General features: G+C 50.6%; 2 protein-coding genes across 7 annotated transcripts; one reads left to right on the forward strand and one right to left on the reverse strand.

Moving 5' to 3' along the window:
• Positions 1-1,653: 1,653 nt before the first annotated feature.
• On the reverse strand, positions 1,654-9,990 carry LOC124054687 (atrial natriuretic peptide receptor 1-like). 4 transcript variants are annotated; one of them, XM_046380967.1, is made up of 24 exons: positions 9,939-9,948; positions 9,561-9,726; positions 8,612-8,723; positions 8,097-8,229; positions 7,814-7,946; positions 7,479-7,583; positions 6,821-6,923; positions 6,502-6,647; positions 6,325-6,397; positions 6,062-6,206; positions 5,635-5,721; positions 5,410-5,553; positions 5,191-5,312; positions 4,983-5,121; positions 4,834-4,882; positions 4,629-4,730; positions 4,374-4,493; positions 3,947-4,040; positions 3,506-3,593; positions 3,259-3,398; positions 2,991-3,143; positions 2,816-2,914; positions 2,440-2,531; positions 1,654-2,216 (listed from the first exon to the last, which is right to left on the reverse strand). In XM_046380967.1, the coding sequence occupies exons 2-24, from the start codon at positions 9,651-9,653 to the stop codon at positions 2,025-2,027; spliced, it is 2,664 nt and encodes an 887-aa protein (XP_046236923.1). In that variant the 5' UTR covers positions 9,654-9,726; positions 9,939-9,948; the 3' UTR covers positions 1,654-2,024. The 4 variants fall into 4 exon arrangements, with proteins under 4 accessions (XP_046236923.1, XP_046236924.1, XP_046236925.1 ...); XM_046380968.1 differs by lacking the exon at positions 9,939-9,948 and adding an exon at positions 9,246-9,289 and having other exon boundaries at positions 9,561-9,695; XM_046380969.1 differs by lacking the exon at positions 9,561-9,726 and having other exon boundaries at positions 9,782-9,990.
• A 69-nt stretch (positions 9,991-10,059) lies between these two features.
• On the forward strand, positions 10,060-17,286 carry LOC124054688 (nephronectin-like). 3 transcript variants are annotated; one of them, XM_046380970.1, is made up of 13 exons: positions 10,071-10,476; positions 11,781-11,881; positions 12,145-12,237; positions 12,822-12,941; positions 13,079-13,198; positions 13,401-13,535; positions 14,029-14,103; positions 14,178-14,786; positions 14,960-15,043; positions 15,660-15,758; positions 16,426-16,612; positions 16,925-17,009; positions 17,083-17,286. In XM_046380970.1, exons 1-13 carry the CDS (start codon positions 10,421-10,423, stop codon positions 17,167-17,169), a joined length of 1,851 nt encoding a protein of 616 aa, XP_046236926.1. In that variant the 5' UTR covers positions 10,071-10,420; the 3' UTR covers positions 17,170-17,286. The 3 variants fall into 3 exon arrangements, with proteins under 3 accessions (XP_046236927.1, XP_046236926.1, XP_046236928.1); XM_046380971.1 differs by lacking the exon at positions 16,426-16,612 and having other exon boundaries at positions 10,060-10,476; XM_046380972.1 differs by lacking the exon at positions 14,178-14,786 and having other exon boundaries at positions 10,078-10,476.
• The last annotated feature ends 1,172 nt before the right edge of the window (positions 17,287-18,458 follow it).

Here is an 18,458-nt window from a genome sequence, read left to right on the forward strand (position 1 = left end):
TTGTATGTTTGATATTAAAGCCGTGAGTTTTTATCTTCTCGTCCAGAAGCCTCATTTCATCATGTGCTGTGAGGAGCTGAAGTCTGTTTACAGGCTGTGAGCCATCGAGGCAGATTCAGTGGACGTGAATGGAAACACACGTCAGCTGTGTGTGTGTGTGTGTGTGTGTTCTCTGATGTATTCAGTAACTGAGGGCTCTGAAACGCACACACACACGGTGGTTTTTGTAACGGACTGTTTGATGTGTGTGTGTGTTCTTAGATATGTAAATGTCCTCAACAGAATGGGTGGGCGAGCGAGCTAAACAGTGAATGAGAGAGCGGGGCTCTTCAGGTGAGTACTCATTCTATTAGAAACACTTCAAACACACACACACGCACACACACATTCTGTCTCATCTGTAATTAAAAACCAGAGCTCCCTCCTCGCTGTGTTTTGGGTCCCGGGGCCCTTCAGTTTCTGGAGTGTCTCTGATTCACACAAAGACATAAACTGCAATGTCTGTCTGTAATGATGCGTTCACGGTCCTGGAGATCCTCCGTAACTTTAAAACTGACAGGTCACATCTGTCGCTGGACAGAACAGTTTGCTCATCGGAGGTCGGAGTGATGAAGGTGACGTGTAGAAGTGAGTCGTTAGTGAAGCTCCTGAACCAGTTCAAACAGACGAGGTGGAGATTTCTGTTATATCATGCTGCACTTCAATGCACCACCTGAGCCGTGTGTGTGTGTGTGTGTGTGTGTGTGTGTGTGTGCACTGTGGAAGGGAAACTGAGCTGCCTTTTGCAGCTGTGCTCATATTCAGACCCCCCCACCACACACACACACACACACACTGTCTCTGCTGAATATTCTGGAACAAAACGTATGAAAACATCTCCAGGAGCTTGAAGCAGCCACAGCTGATTTTCCTCCTGCTGACGACCAAATGTGCAGGTTTCATGTCACCGGAGTGTTTTATGAACAACATCCTGTGACAGAACTGGTCCATAAAGGTCGATCAGCTTTGAACCTAAGCTCTATCTGATGTTCAACAGGTGAAGGAGTGACTTCATCGTGACGTCATGACGTGTGGAAGTCGGCTTCGCTAAATGCAGCGCTGATGATCCTCCAGCTCAAAGCAACACGAGTGGCTGCAGCAGGAAACAACATCAGGAATCTGTTTTGTTCCCTCAAAACACAACTCGAGTGCCGTCAGGAGGTGACACACCAATCCTCCTCCTCCTCCTCCTCCTCCTCCTCTCCTTCGCTCCATCTGTTGTCATGTCGGCCATCTTGGCTGCTAACAGGCAAACAAATCCCTTCATCGCCGTCTCTTCAAGTCGTCCATCTGCTCAACAATGTGACATGAATATTCATGCGACGCATCCATGCCAGCAGAGATGTTAATGAACCCAAACCACAGTTTGAATTGTAAGAGCGTCCAGGACGATCAAACCGAAGAACCGAAGAGGATTTGGCCCAGTTTTGGTCGTTCGTTTCACCTTTAAGTTCTGTTTTCTGCACAGTTGACTTCCCCACATGATGGATTCAGAGGGAGAAATTTCACTTCCTGTCTCCTCACTTTTTCTTTGTCTAAAGCCAATAAATTCTCAAGAGAATCAAATTATCCTTACAAACTGCATGAAATAATCCCAGAAACAACAGAGCAATCCAGAATCCTCCTGGTTTATTATCATGACAATCAGAGTCTAAAATGTCCTGTCAATCAGGCGAAGATGTCAAACGAGAACAAAACAGTCAGAACAGTTAGCGTTCTACAGGTCAGCACTGAGCACAGTAAGCACGACAACATCACACTGAGCGCTGGAGCAGTTCGCCGAGTCCCAGTCGTTAGCCGTCAAAGCCCAGCAGGTCGCTGAAGCTGCTAACGTCTGAATGTATCAGCACGCCACAGCTGGTCTCTAATACAAGCCCACGTCCAGTAAACACACGAAGGCAGGGGGAGCCACAGTACGACACGCACACGTCACAGAGAACACGTCATGAAAACCTCTCACGCTAACTGCCAGCCAATCAAAACCATCAGGCTGGGTTCAGGAGGAGGTCCTCGCTCAGAAAGCCGGGCAGGGACGCATACGCCTCCCCCTCTGTCTCTGCTTCTGTCTCCGTCCCCATGGTAACGTGCTTGGCCTTCTTGGAATCGAGGCTGATGTCCTTAGAGACCTGAGACGTCTTCTTGCCCTCCAGCCAGTAAGTTACCATATCACCTTTACCCTGTTGGAGACGGACACACAGTGAGCGTCAGCGGGCCCCCAGTGTCCCCTGTGCTCCCAGTGCCCCCTGTGCTCCCAGTGTCCCCAGTGCCCCCTGTGCTCCCAGTGTCCCCAGTGCCCCCTGTGCTCCCAGTACCCCCTGTGCTCCCAGTGTCCCCAGTGCTCCCAGTGCCCTCCATGTCTGGCAGATCTGAAGTGAACTCTGGAGGGAGTGACCTGCTCACCTTGACCTGCAGCGTTCCTCTGCACTCCAACACGTAGCCGCCGATCTCCTCCAGCAGGTAGAAAGCACTGGAGCTGCACTGGATCTTCAGGGCTGGAAACACGGCGAAGTTAATTAAAGGAGGGACTTTCACCCTGACAGCTAAGTCGTATTTATTGTTTGTTTTTATTGAGGCGGTCGAGCCCTGATGGGGTGTGTCAGCTAACAGAAATGAACCATTTTAAACAAAACATTATTGTTCATATATCTACTCTTACAAATGCTTCCACTATAAAAAATAGTCCCTAAGATTCTCCGATTGGAAAGGCGTCAATAGCAGCAGAAATGTTTCTGAGAACTGATATGACTGGACATGATGCCAACTCGTGATGCGTTACCCAGACTGGTGGACTCCATCCTCGACGCCGTGTTGACCGTGTCTCCAAACAGACAGTAACGAGGCATCTTTGTCCCCACAACCCCCGCGACCACTGGACCTGCAGACGCAGAAGGCATCAGAGTCAGCTCAGTGACAGATGTTGTGTTGTAAAACATGTGGAAAGCAGTGCGTACCTGAGTGTATCCCAGCTCGTATCTGCAGCTGCATGTTGGGTTTGTGGGGGATCCTGAAGGTGCGACAAACGCCCACCAAGTCCAGAGCCATGCTGGCGATCTCTGAAGCGTGGAGGATCCCGTTCTCCCGGGGAACCCCGGACACCACCATGTCTGCACAGCCACACAGCGAAGCAGTCAGCGACGTCAAGTCCTGCCTTCAGCTGTGGAAACTGAGGTGTGTGTGTGTGTGTGTGTGTGTGTGTGTGTGTGTGTGTGTGTGGCTCACAGGCGTCTCCGATGGTTTCCACCTTGTAGACGTCATAGTTGTCGATGATGTCATCAAAGGTCGTGTAGAGCTTGTTGAGGAAGTCCACAACCTGGTAAGGAGTGCTGCTGCTGGACAGCTGTGTGAAGCCCACGATATCACTGCACACACACACACACACACAGACACACTCATCACAGAGTGTCACGTCAGTGCAGACACAGACAGTGTCAGTCTCAGTCCGTCAGTCAGTCCCCTTTCCTCCCACCTGAAGAAGATGGTGGCACTGACGTAGCTCTGAGCCTGCAGCGGTCTCCCCTGCCGCAGGTCATCGGCCACCTGTTTAGGAAGCATACCTGCAGCACAGACACGCAGACATGTTGGTTTTACCAGGAAGTGACCTCAGATCAATTATGTCCTTTTCAGTCCCGCAGATCATCAACACATGCACAGAAAGTCACCCTGACCCAAATGAAACGTGGACCGAGCAAGGCAGGATTTTGACCTTTAAAACTGAAGACTGCTGTCTGCGTCATGTAGAGAAAAGCGTCTTCTGCGTCATTCATGTGTGCGTGTGTGTGTGTGTGTGTGCGTGTGTGTTTGTGAGTGTGTGTGTGTGTGCGTGTGTGTTTGTGCGCATGTGTTTGTGTGCGTGTGTGTTTGTGTGCGTGTGTGTTTGTGTGTGTGTGTTTGTGTGCGTGTGTCGTACTGTACAGCAGCCGGTCAGTCCTCTGCTTCTCGTGCATCAGATCCTGGGTCCGCTCGGCCACCAGCACCTCCAGGTGTTTGCTGTACTTCTCCATCTGAAACGGTTGGACTCAAAGTGTTCAGTGTTCCTGTAGGAAACACCTGATAGCAGCCGAGTGACGCTTTGCCTGTCTGCCTCACAGGAATCACTCGGCATGTCGAGGGTCTGAATGGCTTCCATGACGAACAGCAGAAATGTCATACAAGCTGATGTTCATTTTGTTAATCACAGGGAGGTCAGTAATTTGGTCTCCACTCATTATTACAAAGACGTTGGACATAAACAGATCGACTCTGATCCACTTCACGCTTTTGCTGGATGAGAAAACATTGCAGTCAGCGTTAAAGTATTTGAAAGTAAAACACACAGTTAACCGTCAGTTTGTTACCAGGTTCATCATCATGTCCACCGGGCTGACTTTGATCGGGTTGATTCGGTGAACAAACTTCTTGATTTGGTCGAAGGTGGGTCGGTGGGCGGGGTTATGAGAACGGCAACGCCGGATCAGCTACAGAGAGACGTGTGGGACAAAAGTGTATTAACTGTCACTTTGTTTTCAGCTGCGACCTTTTGTGTGTGACCACACCCACCCTAGCATCTGATAATCTCTCTGACATGTGCGTGACGTGGCGTGTGTGCACACCTCTACGTAGTCGGCAGGACAGGGACAGGTGTTGTCGGCTTTGCTGGAGATCAGCTCCGGCAGCGGTGGACACCAGGAGCTCTCCAGGTTGGACTCCTCTGCCTGCAAGAAGCAGCACACACACACAGAACATGAACTCACCGCGGCTCAACCGGACCATCACAGAGGGGTGACAGGACAGTCGGCCAATCAGATCGAGACTTACCGGAACGGGGTCGCTGCGGGTGGCGATCTCCAGCAGAATGATGGAGTAACTGTGGAAACACTCAGAGGTTACCAACGGGACTGTGTGTGAATGTGCAGGAATCCCACAGCGTGTCGTGGATCAGCGTGTAGATCAGGTGCGTTCGATACCTGAAAACGTCTCCGGCCAGCGTCGGCTCCATGTTGGAGTTGTGAAACTCGGGCGGCATGTACACCTCCAAGAGCCTCTGCTGGTAGGTGGAGAGAGGCTCCACCCCGTCATCCCTGCGGTACGTCCTCAGGCCGTAATCTGACCGGACAGACCACATGTCAGTCAAAACGAAGCTGACCAATCAGCTTCGAGGCACGCCGGCGTTACCTGTTATTTTGCAGACCCAGCGGTCGTCCAAGACACAGTTCAGAGACTTGAGTCGGCCGTGGCAGATCCTGTGCTGGTGGAGGTACGACATCCCTCTGGCGATGTCGGCAGCAAAGGAGAACCTGGAACAGCACATAAACCCAAGGATCATTTAATAACCTGACCTGTTTCACTTCATTGCACATGCTGTCCAAAGTGAGTGCGCGTCTGTGTGTTTACCTGAAGCCCCAGTTGAGCGGGATCTCCTCGTTAAGGAGGACGTCGTTAAGGCTTCCCTTTGGGCAGTACTCTGTCACTATGGCAACATTCGGCACTTCAACACACCCGCCAATGAACTTGCACAAGTTGGGGTGATCGAGCTCCCTGCCGGCAGAGGAACAGAGTCAGGACGCCAGATCTGACCAGTGAGGGTCACTCAGACGAGGCGGATGACGAGTGCGTTACCTGACTTGTTTGACTTCCTGTCTGATGGTTTTGGACAAGGAGAAAGTCTTTGTCTGAGTCCTCTTGATGGCCACGGTCCTGCCGTCACTGGAGAAGAAAATCATTTTTAATGCACAACGTTGTCGAGCCTGTTGTCTCTCCATCCATCATGTGTCTGCAGATCTGTTCAAAGTGTGAACGAACAGTCTGGTGAGACTGAACGCGATGCTTGGAAACGTTTTTGGTGCTATTTATACGTGCGCCTTTAAGCCGAGAATCTTCACAACATTTCGTTATGCTCGCATAATGACAATAAAGACTCTTGAATCTTGAAGCGATACTACATTTCTGCATCTTTTAAGTGTGTTCAAACGGAACAAATCGCGGACTTCTTTGTGTGGCGTGCTGCCTGTGTTTCAGAGACAGGTGGTCAGAGAGGCGGCCTTACTAAATCCCTGTGCAGGTGAACAGCGTTTTGCGGGCCCCTGGTTGTCCTGTGTAGGAGCTGAGAGCAGTCACACAGCTGGTGTTACTGTCGCTGTTCCCCGCAGGGACGCTCATGATGCTGCCCATGGTCATACGAGCCTCCTGATCTACAGAGACAACGAGACCCACAGAGGCTCCGGTTCAGACCATCAGGTTCAGACCAGAACTCCTGTGACCAGTAAAGACCAGCCCCAGAGCGGTCCAGTCTGATCTGAATTAGCTCACCTTGTTTTATTGCGGTGAAGTCGATGATCCAGCTCTCGTCCCACAGCAGCTTCTGTTTCTGGTACCTCAGCCACTGCACGAGACAGATGGATCGATCAGATGGATCGATCAGTCTTCATCGCCGCCACCTTACTGAGCTTTCTGCTTTTGTTAGCATATGTGTTGCTGAGTTCTCACCACAGCAGTCAGTGTGAAGCAGAGGCAGAGCAGGCTGAGCGGCAGCCCGATGGCCAGCTTGGTGGTCGGGCTCAGAGGGCATTCACCACAGTCGGCTGGACAGGTGGAACAAAGCTCCGCCTCCTCACAAACGCCATCGCCGCAGACTGAGGAAGTGAGTCGGGAGGATTAAGCAGCTGGTTGTTCATGTGTTCACTGATGTCAACACCACGTTTGGAGCAAAGACACTACTGGAACAGACGCTAACTGTCCCCGACCTCCATGGACCTCCTGGACATCTGCTGGGAAGCAGAGATTCACGATGCACAACATGACCTACCTACAGCAGGCTGCACGGTGGTCTTAGCCTCAAGAGCGACTTGCATGCGACCGACTCGAATGTGAGCGATGAGAGACGTCAAGCCTGCATGGACCAGAACCACCTGTGAGACAGAGCAGTGGCTTCAGTCTGAAACCTGACACCTGAGCAACCGAATTAGGGTTTGAGTTTGTCCCTACAAAAGCTGGACTTCTGTGTTTTGGTGATTGATTCTGTGCCTGCTGTGTTAGCCTGACAGAACTTGGAAGCCTACAGTTAACATGAGTGATATTCAGTACAGTCGTGTGTCTGCATTTCCCAAAGAAGTTAACTGATATCAGGTATCAAACGCTCGGTGAGGAAAGATCAGTGCAGCAGTGACGTCCAGTCGGACGAGGAGGCGGATCGTTTGGGTTCCCCCTGCTGAGGTTTCTTACCTTCAGTCCTTTTGCTTGAACCTTTGACTGTTTAAAATATGGATGAAGCTTCCAGGTCTGCCTTAAATCTGCACTCTTTCTGACGTCCAGCAGGGGGCGACAACAGCAGTTTCAAAAGCAAGTCTGATTGTGTGAGAGCTTACGAGAGGCTGTAAAACCCGCCGAGGAACCATCAGTGATCCTGTCCTATCCTGATCCTGATCCTGTCCTTTCCGCACTGGCTGGACATGTGAGTGTGTTACCTTGGCAGTCCAGTTGGTCTGGGTCATCTTTCCGGAGGTAGAGATGGTGTGTGTGAAGATTTTTCCGTCGTCAGGAATCCAGGGGCCACAGATGCTCTCTGATGTCTAAAAGTTGGTTTTATTTCACATTTAGTGGTCTAATGCATAAAGAATATTGTCAAATAACATTTAGTCCATGACTGTACTTCAGTACTGGCTGGAGGCCTGGTTGTCCCTCCACATTAGCATCTGGATTTTGGACTTTTGCCTCTTACTAGTACATTAAAACAAGCAAGCAAGACTTCACAGATTTTAAATTTTGGTTCAAAGAGTGAAGCAGACGACAGCGGGTGTACCATGTATCCCAGCGGGCAGGAGTGGATGTTAGCGTGGTGGATGCAGCAGTTTTCTCCATCAGCGTCTTTCCAGTTCACCGGACACTCATGCTGTTCACAAAACCTCCGAGCTGCTTGAGCGTCCACTATGGAACTAAACATAAACACACACCAGGTCGGGTCACATCCAGTGTGGGTCCCAGTGTAGCGGGTCCGGTCGTAAACCCGCGTAAAGATTTGTAAGTCAGCCGGTCTGACTTAAGTCCAGTTCAGCCAGTTGTGAACCAGCACAAAGTGCATTTACCTCAGTGTGAAGATGCGGTTCTGGACAGCCCAGAGGTAGAAAGAGTCACCAGCCGTCACTGAGTATGTGACGCTGAACACCTCACCGGTCTTCACCGTCTCTGGAGGACGGACCACCCAGGCCATCTCCAGACCTGGGCGAGTAAGAGAGAGAGAGAGAGAGGTGAGCACCCAGAGACCAAACCTGCCAATCAGACCAACAGTCAGAGTTTCATCCCTCTGACAAGTTTTAATTCGGCGAGCAGCCGGGAAAACCATTCAAACAAAAACAAGAAGCAATCAAACATTTTAAGTGTCCTTTGTGTTGTTCAACACGTCTGTGATGCCGAAATGCGTCTCAAAGTGTGAAGCGCCGACAGCTGGCGTCTTTCTGAGACTCAGTCACCACATCTGTGATCTTCTCATCCGAGTCTGGAAAAGTTCTGACTCCACACCGAAAGCCGGAGCGGTTTGACAGTCTGAGTGCTGGACCGAGAAGCTTCAAACACGTTCTGGTAACATCGCTGCGTTCCTCACCCCCACAGTCGATCATGTTGTACTCGTCGGGTTTGTCCAGAGGCCAGCAGTCGTACTCGCTGTTGTCCAGGTCGTGCCAGCAACTCGTCGGGCCGACGCAGCAAACACACACCTGGAAGCGACACAACACACACAGAAACATCTGGGCTGCTGTGGTTTTTCACACACACACACACACACGATGAGCACCTGACGTGGATCAGCAGAGGATAAAACCGCTTCGCACAGCCAAAGTGTGTGAAATCATGTTTCCTGTTAAAGGAGCAATTCTTCAGCACAGAACAAACAGCCGGGTTCAAAACGCAGACTTTAAAAGCTGTCAGTGTTGTTGAAAGCCGCTTCCTGTTACACACGAGCTTTAAAACGCGCACCAACCGCAGCTGCGACTGCTGAGCAGCTTCTCCACGAGCTGCCGGAGCTTTGATCCACAAAAGAAATCAGAGGCAGACATCACCTCACGTTTACCTTCTACAGCGCACATCAGGCAGCAGGACGGACATCAGCAACAACACAGCTGCCTTGTTTTCTTAAAAGCTCAACAATAATTAACTGTTCAATGGCAGAAATCAAACTAATAAATCCCACGGTAATCAATAAACACCTCTGGATGAAGTAGATGCTGGATTTGTCTTACCAAAAGCACAAAAGAAAATCTTTGCCTTTTCTTCATGTTGCCACCTTGAGGGTTGGACACACGGTCAGACAGACAGGCAGTCAGACAGACAGGCAGACAGACGCTCAGAAAGACAGACAGGCGGTCAGACAGGCAGTCAGACAGACGCTCAGAAAGACACACAGGCGGTCAGACAGACAGACAGGCAGACAGGAGTCCGTGGACATGTGCAGCCTCCGAGCTGTTGAATCCAGACTCAGTGGTGAGCAGGAGCAGTGAAGTGGGTGGCTGGTCAAGAGTGGAAGGAGAAACCAAGCTGCTGGAACCTGAACTCACAGTGTAACATCCCGACTGCCCCCTGCTGGTCACTTCTATTACTGCACCGCAAACCGAGCTCAGGCAGGAGGACCGACGCATCCACACATTCATCAAGTCTTTTCTCAGGACCACCCGAAACCACCAGAGCGAGTCCAGCTGAATATCCCTCAGTTGTCTGCTTGCACTAAACAAAAGCAAAGAATAACAAATAAAAAGCAGCAACCGGCTGAACACCGCACCTTCTAAAGACGGATGAAAACATTTCAGATGGTGACACACCAAAGGAAATGTGTGATAGTCCGTCTCTGCCAACAGATCCTGCGCACTGGGCTCTTTAAAGGAACAGGCCTTTCTGATGTTTCATGGACCAAACTGAGAACGTGTTTCTGGTCGCACCTGCGGGCTCCTGGACCAAATCTACTTTTACTGAACGACGTGAGTGCTTCTTCCAGCACCTCACCTGTGCTCAGGTGTGTCACAGTGACGTGCAGGTTCACTTCCTGCCGAGTGAGCTCCAGCTGGCCACAGACTCCCCCTCCCTCCCACTGTGCTCGGGTTCTGCCGGCACGCGACGCCCACAGAGAGCGCGAGGCTAACCTGGACGTCCGTACGTGCGCGCGCCTGGCGGAGAGAGGAGAACGTAACGGAACATTTAACCGCGGACCCCGCCGTGTACCGAGTCCGTCCGTGAGGGGCAGGATTCAAAGCGGACTCAGATCGTGCTGGACCCTCTTCTTTCAGCGGCATTTGGACGTTTTGTTCTTTCCGCCTCGCCGAGATGCGCTTTCAAAGTGTCGGGACGAGTGGACATTAGTTTGCTTTTGTCCCGGGTCGGACCGGACCGGGGGAGGTAAAGGTGAAGTGGACTGAGCCGGAACATGCTGAGCCGGGTCGTTGCGGTTCTGCTGCTCTGCCAGCACCTGGACGGGGACAGGTCAGGGTCTCTGTTGCTTCTGTTCACATTGTGTGGTGGGTTTTATTGTCACTTCGTAACTTTTGTCGGCTCCTTTCTAAACGAGTCTTGGCCTCTGGACGCTCCGTGAGACCTGAACGGGGTCCGTAAAGGGTCCTGGACCGGGTCACTTGTTTGATGCATTTTATGTTTTCACATTTTGTCTGTTCTCCTTCTGAACTGATCGTGATCGCCCTGCACTCATTCAGCTCCGGCGGTCGTGGCTCAAAGGCACTAAAGCGGCACAATATGAAGAGCAAATTAAAGCAGCAGGTTGGAGTTCGTCCACAAGCAGCAGCATGAGCTCAGCAGGTTGAGAAGATCACAACCCAACGAGATGAAGGAACCAAACGTTCAGAACCCAGAACAAAGAAAAACTAAACTGACAGAAAATCCAGACTGCGACAGAAAGACAGACAGACAGACAGACAGACAGATGGAAAGACAGACGGAAAGACGGAAAAGACAGACAGACAGAAAGACAGACGAAAAGACAGACAGACAGACAGACAGACAGATGGAAAGACAGACGGAAAGACGGAAAAGACAGACAGACAGACAGACAGACAAAGACAGACAGAAAGATGGAAAAGACAGACAGACAGAAAGTCAGACAGACAGACAGACAGATGGAAAGACAGACGGAAAGACAGACAGACAGAAAGACAGACGAAAAGACAGACAGACAGAAAAGACAGACAGACAGACAGATGGAAAGACAGACGGAAAGACGGAAAAGACAGACAGACAGAAAGACAGACGAAAAGACAGACAGAAAGACAGACAGACAGACAGACAGATGGAAAGACAGACAGACAGAAAGACAGAAACACAGACAGAAAGACTGAAAGACGGAAAGAAAGACGGACGGAAAGACAGACAGACAGAAAGACAGGCAGACAGACAGACGGAAAGAAAGACGGAAAGACTGACAGAAAGAGAGAAAGTATGCAGAGGGAAGAAAGATGAGCTCACTGCCCTCCTCTGGATCACATTCATGTTCAGACAGGCAGCACAACATGCTGACAACACACACACACTCACACACACACACTCACACACTGTCTGCTCCAACACACTCTCCATGTTTACAGCCCTGCTAACAGTGAGCTGCACACACACACACACACACTCACACACACACACACTCACACACACCCTCTCAGTGTATGCTAAGTTAAAGTTAAATCTGTTGTGATTTGATTGTCTGTAAGTCGACTGAAGTGAGTCTTTCCATGAAGCGTTCTGATTGGCTGCCTGGTAAACTGAACGTGTTTGTGCTGCAGCTGGGCGGACCGAGCCGCGGTGTCCCAGGGCCTCTGTCGCTATGGCAACAGCGTGGAGTGTTGCTGGGGCTGGAGTCAGACGGAGTGGGGACGCTGTGAACGTGAGAACACACACACACAGAAGCTTTACGGTGCAGCGTGGACGCACACTCACCAAAACTGCCCAATCAGTGATCAATCAATACGTTCACTGTCAGATTCTGGATCAGTTCTGAATCTGATCTGCAGCCTCTCAGGTGAACATGTAGATTAAACCGTGTGTGTGTGTGTGTGTGTGTGTCTGTGTCTGTGTGTGTGTGTGTGTGTGTCTGTGTGTGTGTGTCTGTGTCTGTGTGTGTGTGTGTGTGTCTGTGTGTGTGTGCAGCTCACTGTCAGCAGGGCTGTAAACATGGAGAGTGTGTTGGAGCAGACAGATGCAAATGTCACCCAGGATACACCGGCAAGGCCTGTAACCAAGGTAACCGTGTGTGTGTGTGTGTGAAGAGGTTTCACACAGATTTGATTTCCCATCATGCCTCAGACACATTCCTGTCATGCTTGCTTGACCTGCAAAGGCGTGTTTTACCTGAAGACCCTCCCCACACACACACACCCTCACACACGCCCCCCCCCCCCCCCACACACACACACACACACACACACGCCCTCACACACGCACACACACAGGCACACACACCCTCACACACGCACACACACAGGCACACACACACACGCACACGCTGTGATTAGAGGCTACATTATGACTCATATCCTGACGATAAAACAACATCTGGCTTTAAACTCTTTAAGCTTGCAACTTTAAGAGTCACGACTTTAAGAGAAAAACACACACACTCTCTGTAATATAACACTTCACAAACACACACACACGCACACACACACACACACACACACACTCGTGCTGCTCTTGACGACTAACAGGGCTGAAAGTCAAAGGTTAATCCCACAAATTGACAAGCGGCGTGAAAACAAACAAACGTGTCTCACACACATCAGTTTAATGTGTGTGTGTGTGTGTGTGTGTGTGTGTGTGTGTGTCAGACCTGAACGAGTGTGGGATGAAGCCTCGGCCTTGTAAGCATCGCTGCATGAACACACTGGGCAGCTACAAGTGTTACTGCCTGGACGGATACACAACACAGCCAGACGGCAGCTGCAGGAGTGAGTCCACACACACACACACACACACACACTCACACACACACACACACACACACACACACACGCACACACACACAGATGGACAAACTGGTTTTATGTTTGGTGTTTTTCTCTGATGTGTGTGTTTGTGCTCACAGATGCTCGCACCTGTTACCATGCCAACTGTCAGTATGGCTGTGAGGTCATCAAGGGGGCGGTACGATGCACCTGTCCGTCGCCAGGGTTACGTCTGGGCCCCGACAGACGCAACTGTGTCGGTGGGTCTGCTTTTCTGAGCTGCCGGGTGACCACATGTTGGCTGACATGCAGCTTATCCTCCACCTGTCTCTCTCTCTGTCTCACTGTCTGTCTGTCTCTCTCTCTGTCTCACTGTCTGTCTGTCTCTCTGTCTCACTGTCTGTCTGTCTCTCTGTCTCACTGTCTGTCTCTCTCTCTGTCTCACTGCCTCGCTCTCTGCAGACATCAATGAGTGTGTGTCGAGTGGCGGCGTGTGTCCTCACCGCAGGAAGTGCGTGAACACGTTCGGGAGCTTCGTGTGTAAATGTCACCTGGGCTTCAAACTCACCTACATCAACGGACGGTACACCTGCATCGGTGATGCTCCATGAGCCCCACACACACACTCACACACACACTCACACACACACTCACACACACTCACACACACTCACACACACACACGCACTCACACACAATCACACTCACACACACACTCACACACACACTCACACACACACACACTCACACACAATCACACTCACACACACGCACTCACACACTCACACACACTCACACTCACACACACACACACACACTCACACACACTCACACACACACTCACACACACTCACACACACACTCACACACACACACTCACACACACACACACTCACACACACTCACACACACACTCACACACACTCACACACACACTCACACACACACTCACACACACACTCACACACACACACTCACACACACACTCACACACACACACTCACACACACACTCACACACACACACTCACAGCAGAGAAAGGAGTTTTGTGTTGGTGGGATAATAAAAGTGTGAGTCTCTGTGTCAGCAGATAAGGACTCTCGGCCGTTCTGTTCCCTGAATGCAGCCTCTCCGAAGTGCAGGTGTAAAGGTGGCAGCTGTGCAGGTAAGCACACCTTCATGTCAGCAGGAAGCTTCAGCAGGTGTGTGTGTTCAGGTTTCCTGTCCGTCTTCTTCCAGATGTCCTGAGAGTCGCTGTGGAGCCACACACACCGAGGAGCACAAGGAAAACACCTGCCACAGCTACAAGAACCCCCACCCCCACCCCCACCATCACCTCCACCTCCTCCACCCCCACCATCACCTCCACCTCCACCTCCTCCACCCTCTCCACAGCTTCAACTGCATCTCAGACAACCACAACAAGAACACCAACCACCCCAGCTGCATCTACAGCTGTCACTACCCACACAACCACATCGAGACCTACTACTACTACTACTACTACTACTACTACTGCTATGACTACTTCAAGCACAATACCAACTACTACTACGACTATTACAACACCTACTGCTTCCACGACTGTGACTGTGACTACTTCTACCCCTCTGGCTACTACAGGTGAACTCAAAACACCTACTTCAACAACTGCTGTTACTCCAACTACTACCACCACTCTGACTACGACTACTGCTACTACTACTACTGCTACTGCTACTGCTACTGCTACTGCTACTGCTACTGCTGCTGCTACTGCTGCTGCTACTACGACTACTGCGGTGACAACCACAGTGAACAACAGGATCAACAAGGAGGTGACGCACAGACAGAGAGGAGACGTGCACAGTGAGGACACACACACACACACACACACACACACACACACACACACACACAGAGAGGAGACGTGCACAGTGAGGACACACACACACACACACACACAGACACACACAGAGAGGAGACGTGCACAGTGGTTGGTTCTTTTAAAAGTTTCTCACGATTTGACGTGTGTGTTGCAGTCCCACGACATCCCAGTCACAACCAGGTGTGGGAGTTCGACGTTGAGCCGGGAACCACAGCTGAGGACGCCAGAGACGATCCCGGTGAGTTTGTCTTCACGGAGCTGAGGGTCTGGACTTACCTGACAAGACTTGGTCCCTGGCACAAAGTGGTCTGAGCTTAATTCCAGTTTCATGCAAACATGCTCTTGCACTGAACCAGCACTGAACCAGCGCTGATCTGGGGCCTGTCTTATGAAGCGGGTCCAGTGCTGATCTGGGGCCTGTCTTATGACGCGGGTCCAGTGCTGATCTGGGGCCTGTCTTATGACGCGGGCCTGTTGATGTATGACAACATGCTCCTCTGGCTTAAGGAACGGATGGGGTTTTAACATTTTTAAGCAGCTCAAGCAGAATGTTGTCCTCCTGAAAGTCTGCTTTGTGTGAAATTCTTCCTGTAGGTTTTTATTTGGTTCTATCGTATTTGTTACTCTAAAGTAAATGCAGTATTTTGTCCACTCTGGGCTCCCGTAGGACTTTGTCCCCTTGCAGCTGACTGGAGGAGGTTCTTGAACAAAACCTCCTCACTGGTTTGGCTCACCCACTAATTCTGGAAACACTGTCACACCCCTGTGTGTGTGTGCGTGTGTGTGTGTGAATGTGTGTGTGCGTGTGTGTGTGTGCGTGTGTGTGTGTGTGTGTGTGTGTGTGTGTGTTGCAGAGGTCGGTGTGCTTCGCTGTACCTTCGAACAGGGACTGTGTGACTGGATGTCGGACAGAGAAGGAGATCTGCACTGGGAGGCTGCTCACAACCCTGCAGGTAAAAACTTTAATGTGACCAGTGGATTCATGACAAATGAAAACACACACTACATGGACAGAAGTATTGGGACAGCCGCCCATCACACCAACAGGGACTTTAATGACGTCTCATTGTAAACACACGTTCAGCTTTGCAGCTCTAACAGCTTCCACTCTTCTGTGAAGGCTTTCCACAACATGTTGGAGTGTTTCTGTGGGAATTTGTGCCCATTCATGCAGTAGAGCATTTGTGAGGTCACACACTGATGTCGGACCAAAAGGCCTGGCTCACAATCTCCGTTCCAGTTCATCCCAAAGGTGTTGGATGGGGTTGAGGTCAGGGCTCTGTGTGGGCCAGTCAAGTTCTTCCACACCAAACTCATCCAACCATGTCTTTATGGAGCTTTGCTTTGTGCACTGGGGCACAGTCATGCTGGAATAGAAAAGGGCCTTCAACAAACTGTTGCCACAAAGTTGGAAGCATAGCATTGTCCAAAATGTCTTGGTGTGCTGAAGCATTAAGATCACTCAGGTCACATCGCACAGGCTTTCACCTGAACAGCAGGAGAAGCAGGTAGACTGATGCAGTAAAAGTACAACATCCACCCCTGAGGTGTAGCTGAGCAGCAACAGTACGTGTAGCACTCATAATGTCACTGACAGACTGACAGAGCTCTGCCCCTCAGGTGGACGGTACCTGTTTGTCCCGGAGCTGAAGGCGGGACAGACGAGCATCCGCGGTGCTCGACTGGCCGTCCAAATAGTCCCGCCATGGAGCCACGGCGACTTGTGTTTCTCCTTCTCCCATTGGCTGACGGGGCATCATGTGGCCGTGCTGCAGCTGTTTGTCAGGAGAAGAGGAGGACACCAAAGGTAGCAGAGCAGTTACAGACACGATTCCTCCAGACCCAGATCCTGACCCGCATGAATCCTGCAGATCCTTACAATGAACAGAACTTTTGTGTGGGGGACATCAGCAGCGCTACACTGATCTGAAATCAGTAACAGATCCAGGACTTTGTGACAATGCACCGATTGTTCCCAGTCTCACATGAGTCAGCCATATTGATTAAAGCATCACAGGAAGTCCACAGCGACTCACAACGTGTCACATTTGTGTTCTCTAACTTGAAATGAAGTCATTTCCGTGGATTGTGAAGTGATGTTGCCGGTCGGTTGTTGCAGGTACAGTCCCGCCCTCTGGAGCAGGACAGGTGGACACGGGTGGAGACACACGCAGGTTACCTTGACGACACATTCTGTGGACAAGGTGAGACGCGACGCGGCCGGGTCCAGGCAGGTGACGTTTGTGGTCCACAGGAAATGAAAGTGTTTGTGTGCAGGTGCTGCTGAAGGCCGAGCGGAGGACGGGACGGCGAGGACACGTAGCCGTCGACGACGTCACACTGAGACGCGGGGCGTGTCGATGACATCACTGCCACATGAGGACACAGTCGTCATACGGGACATTTTAACAGCTGGAGACTATGATGTGATTTAAAGGACCATGCTGCTGTTTTCACCAACTAAAATGATATCAAACAGGAGTTTCAGGCTCAGTTTCCTTTGTGTTCCACTTTGTGTTCAAGCAGCTTCTTAAATTTAAAGGCCGAATATCTGAACACCAGGGGTGTGTGTGCGTGTGTGTGCGTGTGTGTGCGTGTGTGTGTGTGTGTGTGCGTGTGTGTGTGTGTTTCCTGTATCCCAGCTCAGACTCTCCCTCAGCAGCATTTTGTCACACTGATGCATCCCAGTTGCCGTACTTCTGCCTGCCACCTGGCGCTTCAGTCGGTGAAGTACGTCCACCAGCAGGCAGAGCGCGGCCAGCTGCCGCAACATCTGTTGTAAAGGACTTCACATGATGTCATATGGAGTTGCTTTTGCTCCAGAGACAAAACAAAACCTTTCTAGCAGTCAGTGTGAGCTCACATTGGTCAGGTCGTCTGTCGGATGGTCACATGACTCCTGTGCAGCACAAACACGTTCAGATGATGTCAAGTATTTGGTCTGATTTCCTTCACATGCTGTAATTCAGCACAGTATGGATGTTGACACGCAAGATTACAGTACAAGTACCCCAAACTTGTTCAGTACTTGAATGTATGTACGTAGTTACTTTCCACCACTGCTGATCAGTCAGGTGGGATGCTCCACCTTTGACCTCCGACCTCTGCAGCATCACCTGCAGGAAGAGAGAGAGAGAGAGAGAAAGGAAGGAAGAAGAAGGAAGCAATCTGGTGATTTGTGTGTTGAACATCTGCTTTAGGGCACACACACACACACACACACACACACACACACACACTAATTGGTGCTTTGCTGCAAGTGAAACAGATTCCTCAGTTTATAGACACACAACACGTATGTGAGGAGTCAAACCTGTGATTTAGTTTTCTTTTCCTGTGATGATCGACACTGTGAGTGTGTGTGTGAGTGTGTGTGTGTGTGTGTGAGAGTCAGTGTGTGTGTGTGTGAGTGTGTGTGAGTGTGTGTGTGTGGTTACAGCCCTCCTTGTTAACCCTGTGATCACCATGGTAACCTCTCTCCACTCTCCCCGTCTGAATGCAGCAGCTTCATGTTTCCGCCTCCCCCAGCACACATGGACTCTGTTATTTACATTAACAGGAAAATAATAAAATAATCACAAACTAATGATTTCATTGTGCATGTGTATGTTGCTCCTTGGTAATAATTAGTTAATATTCAGTGCCGGATCATA

Source organism: Scatophagus argus, chromosome 23 (genome assembly GCF_020382885.2).
Source record: "Scatophagus argus isolate fScaArg1 chromosome 23, fScaArg1.pri, whole genome shotgun sequence".
NCBI lineage: Eukaryota > Metazoa > Chordata > Actinopteri > Scatophagidae > Scatophagus > Scatophagus argus.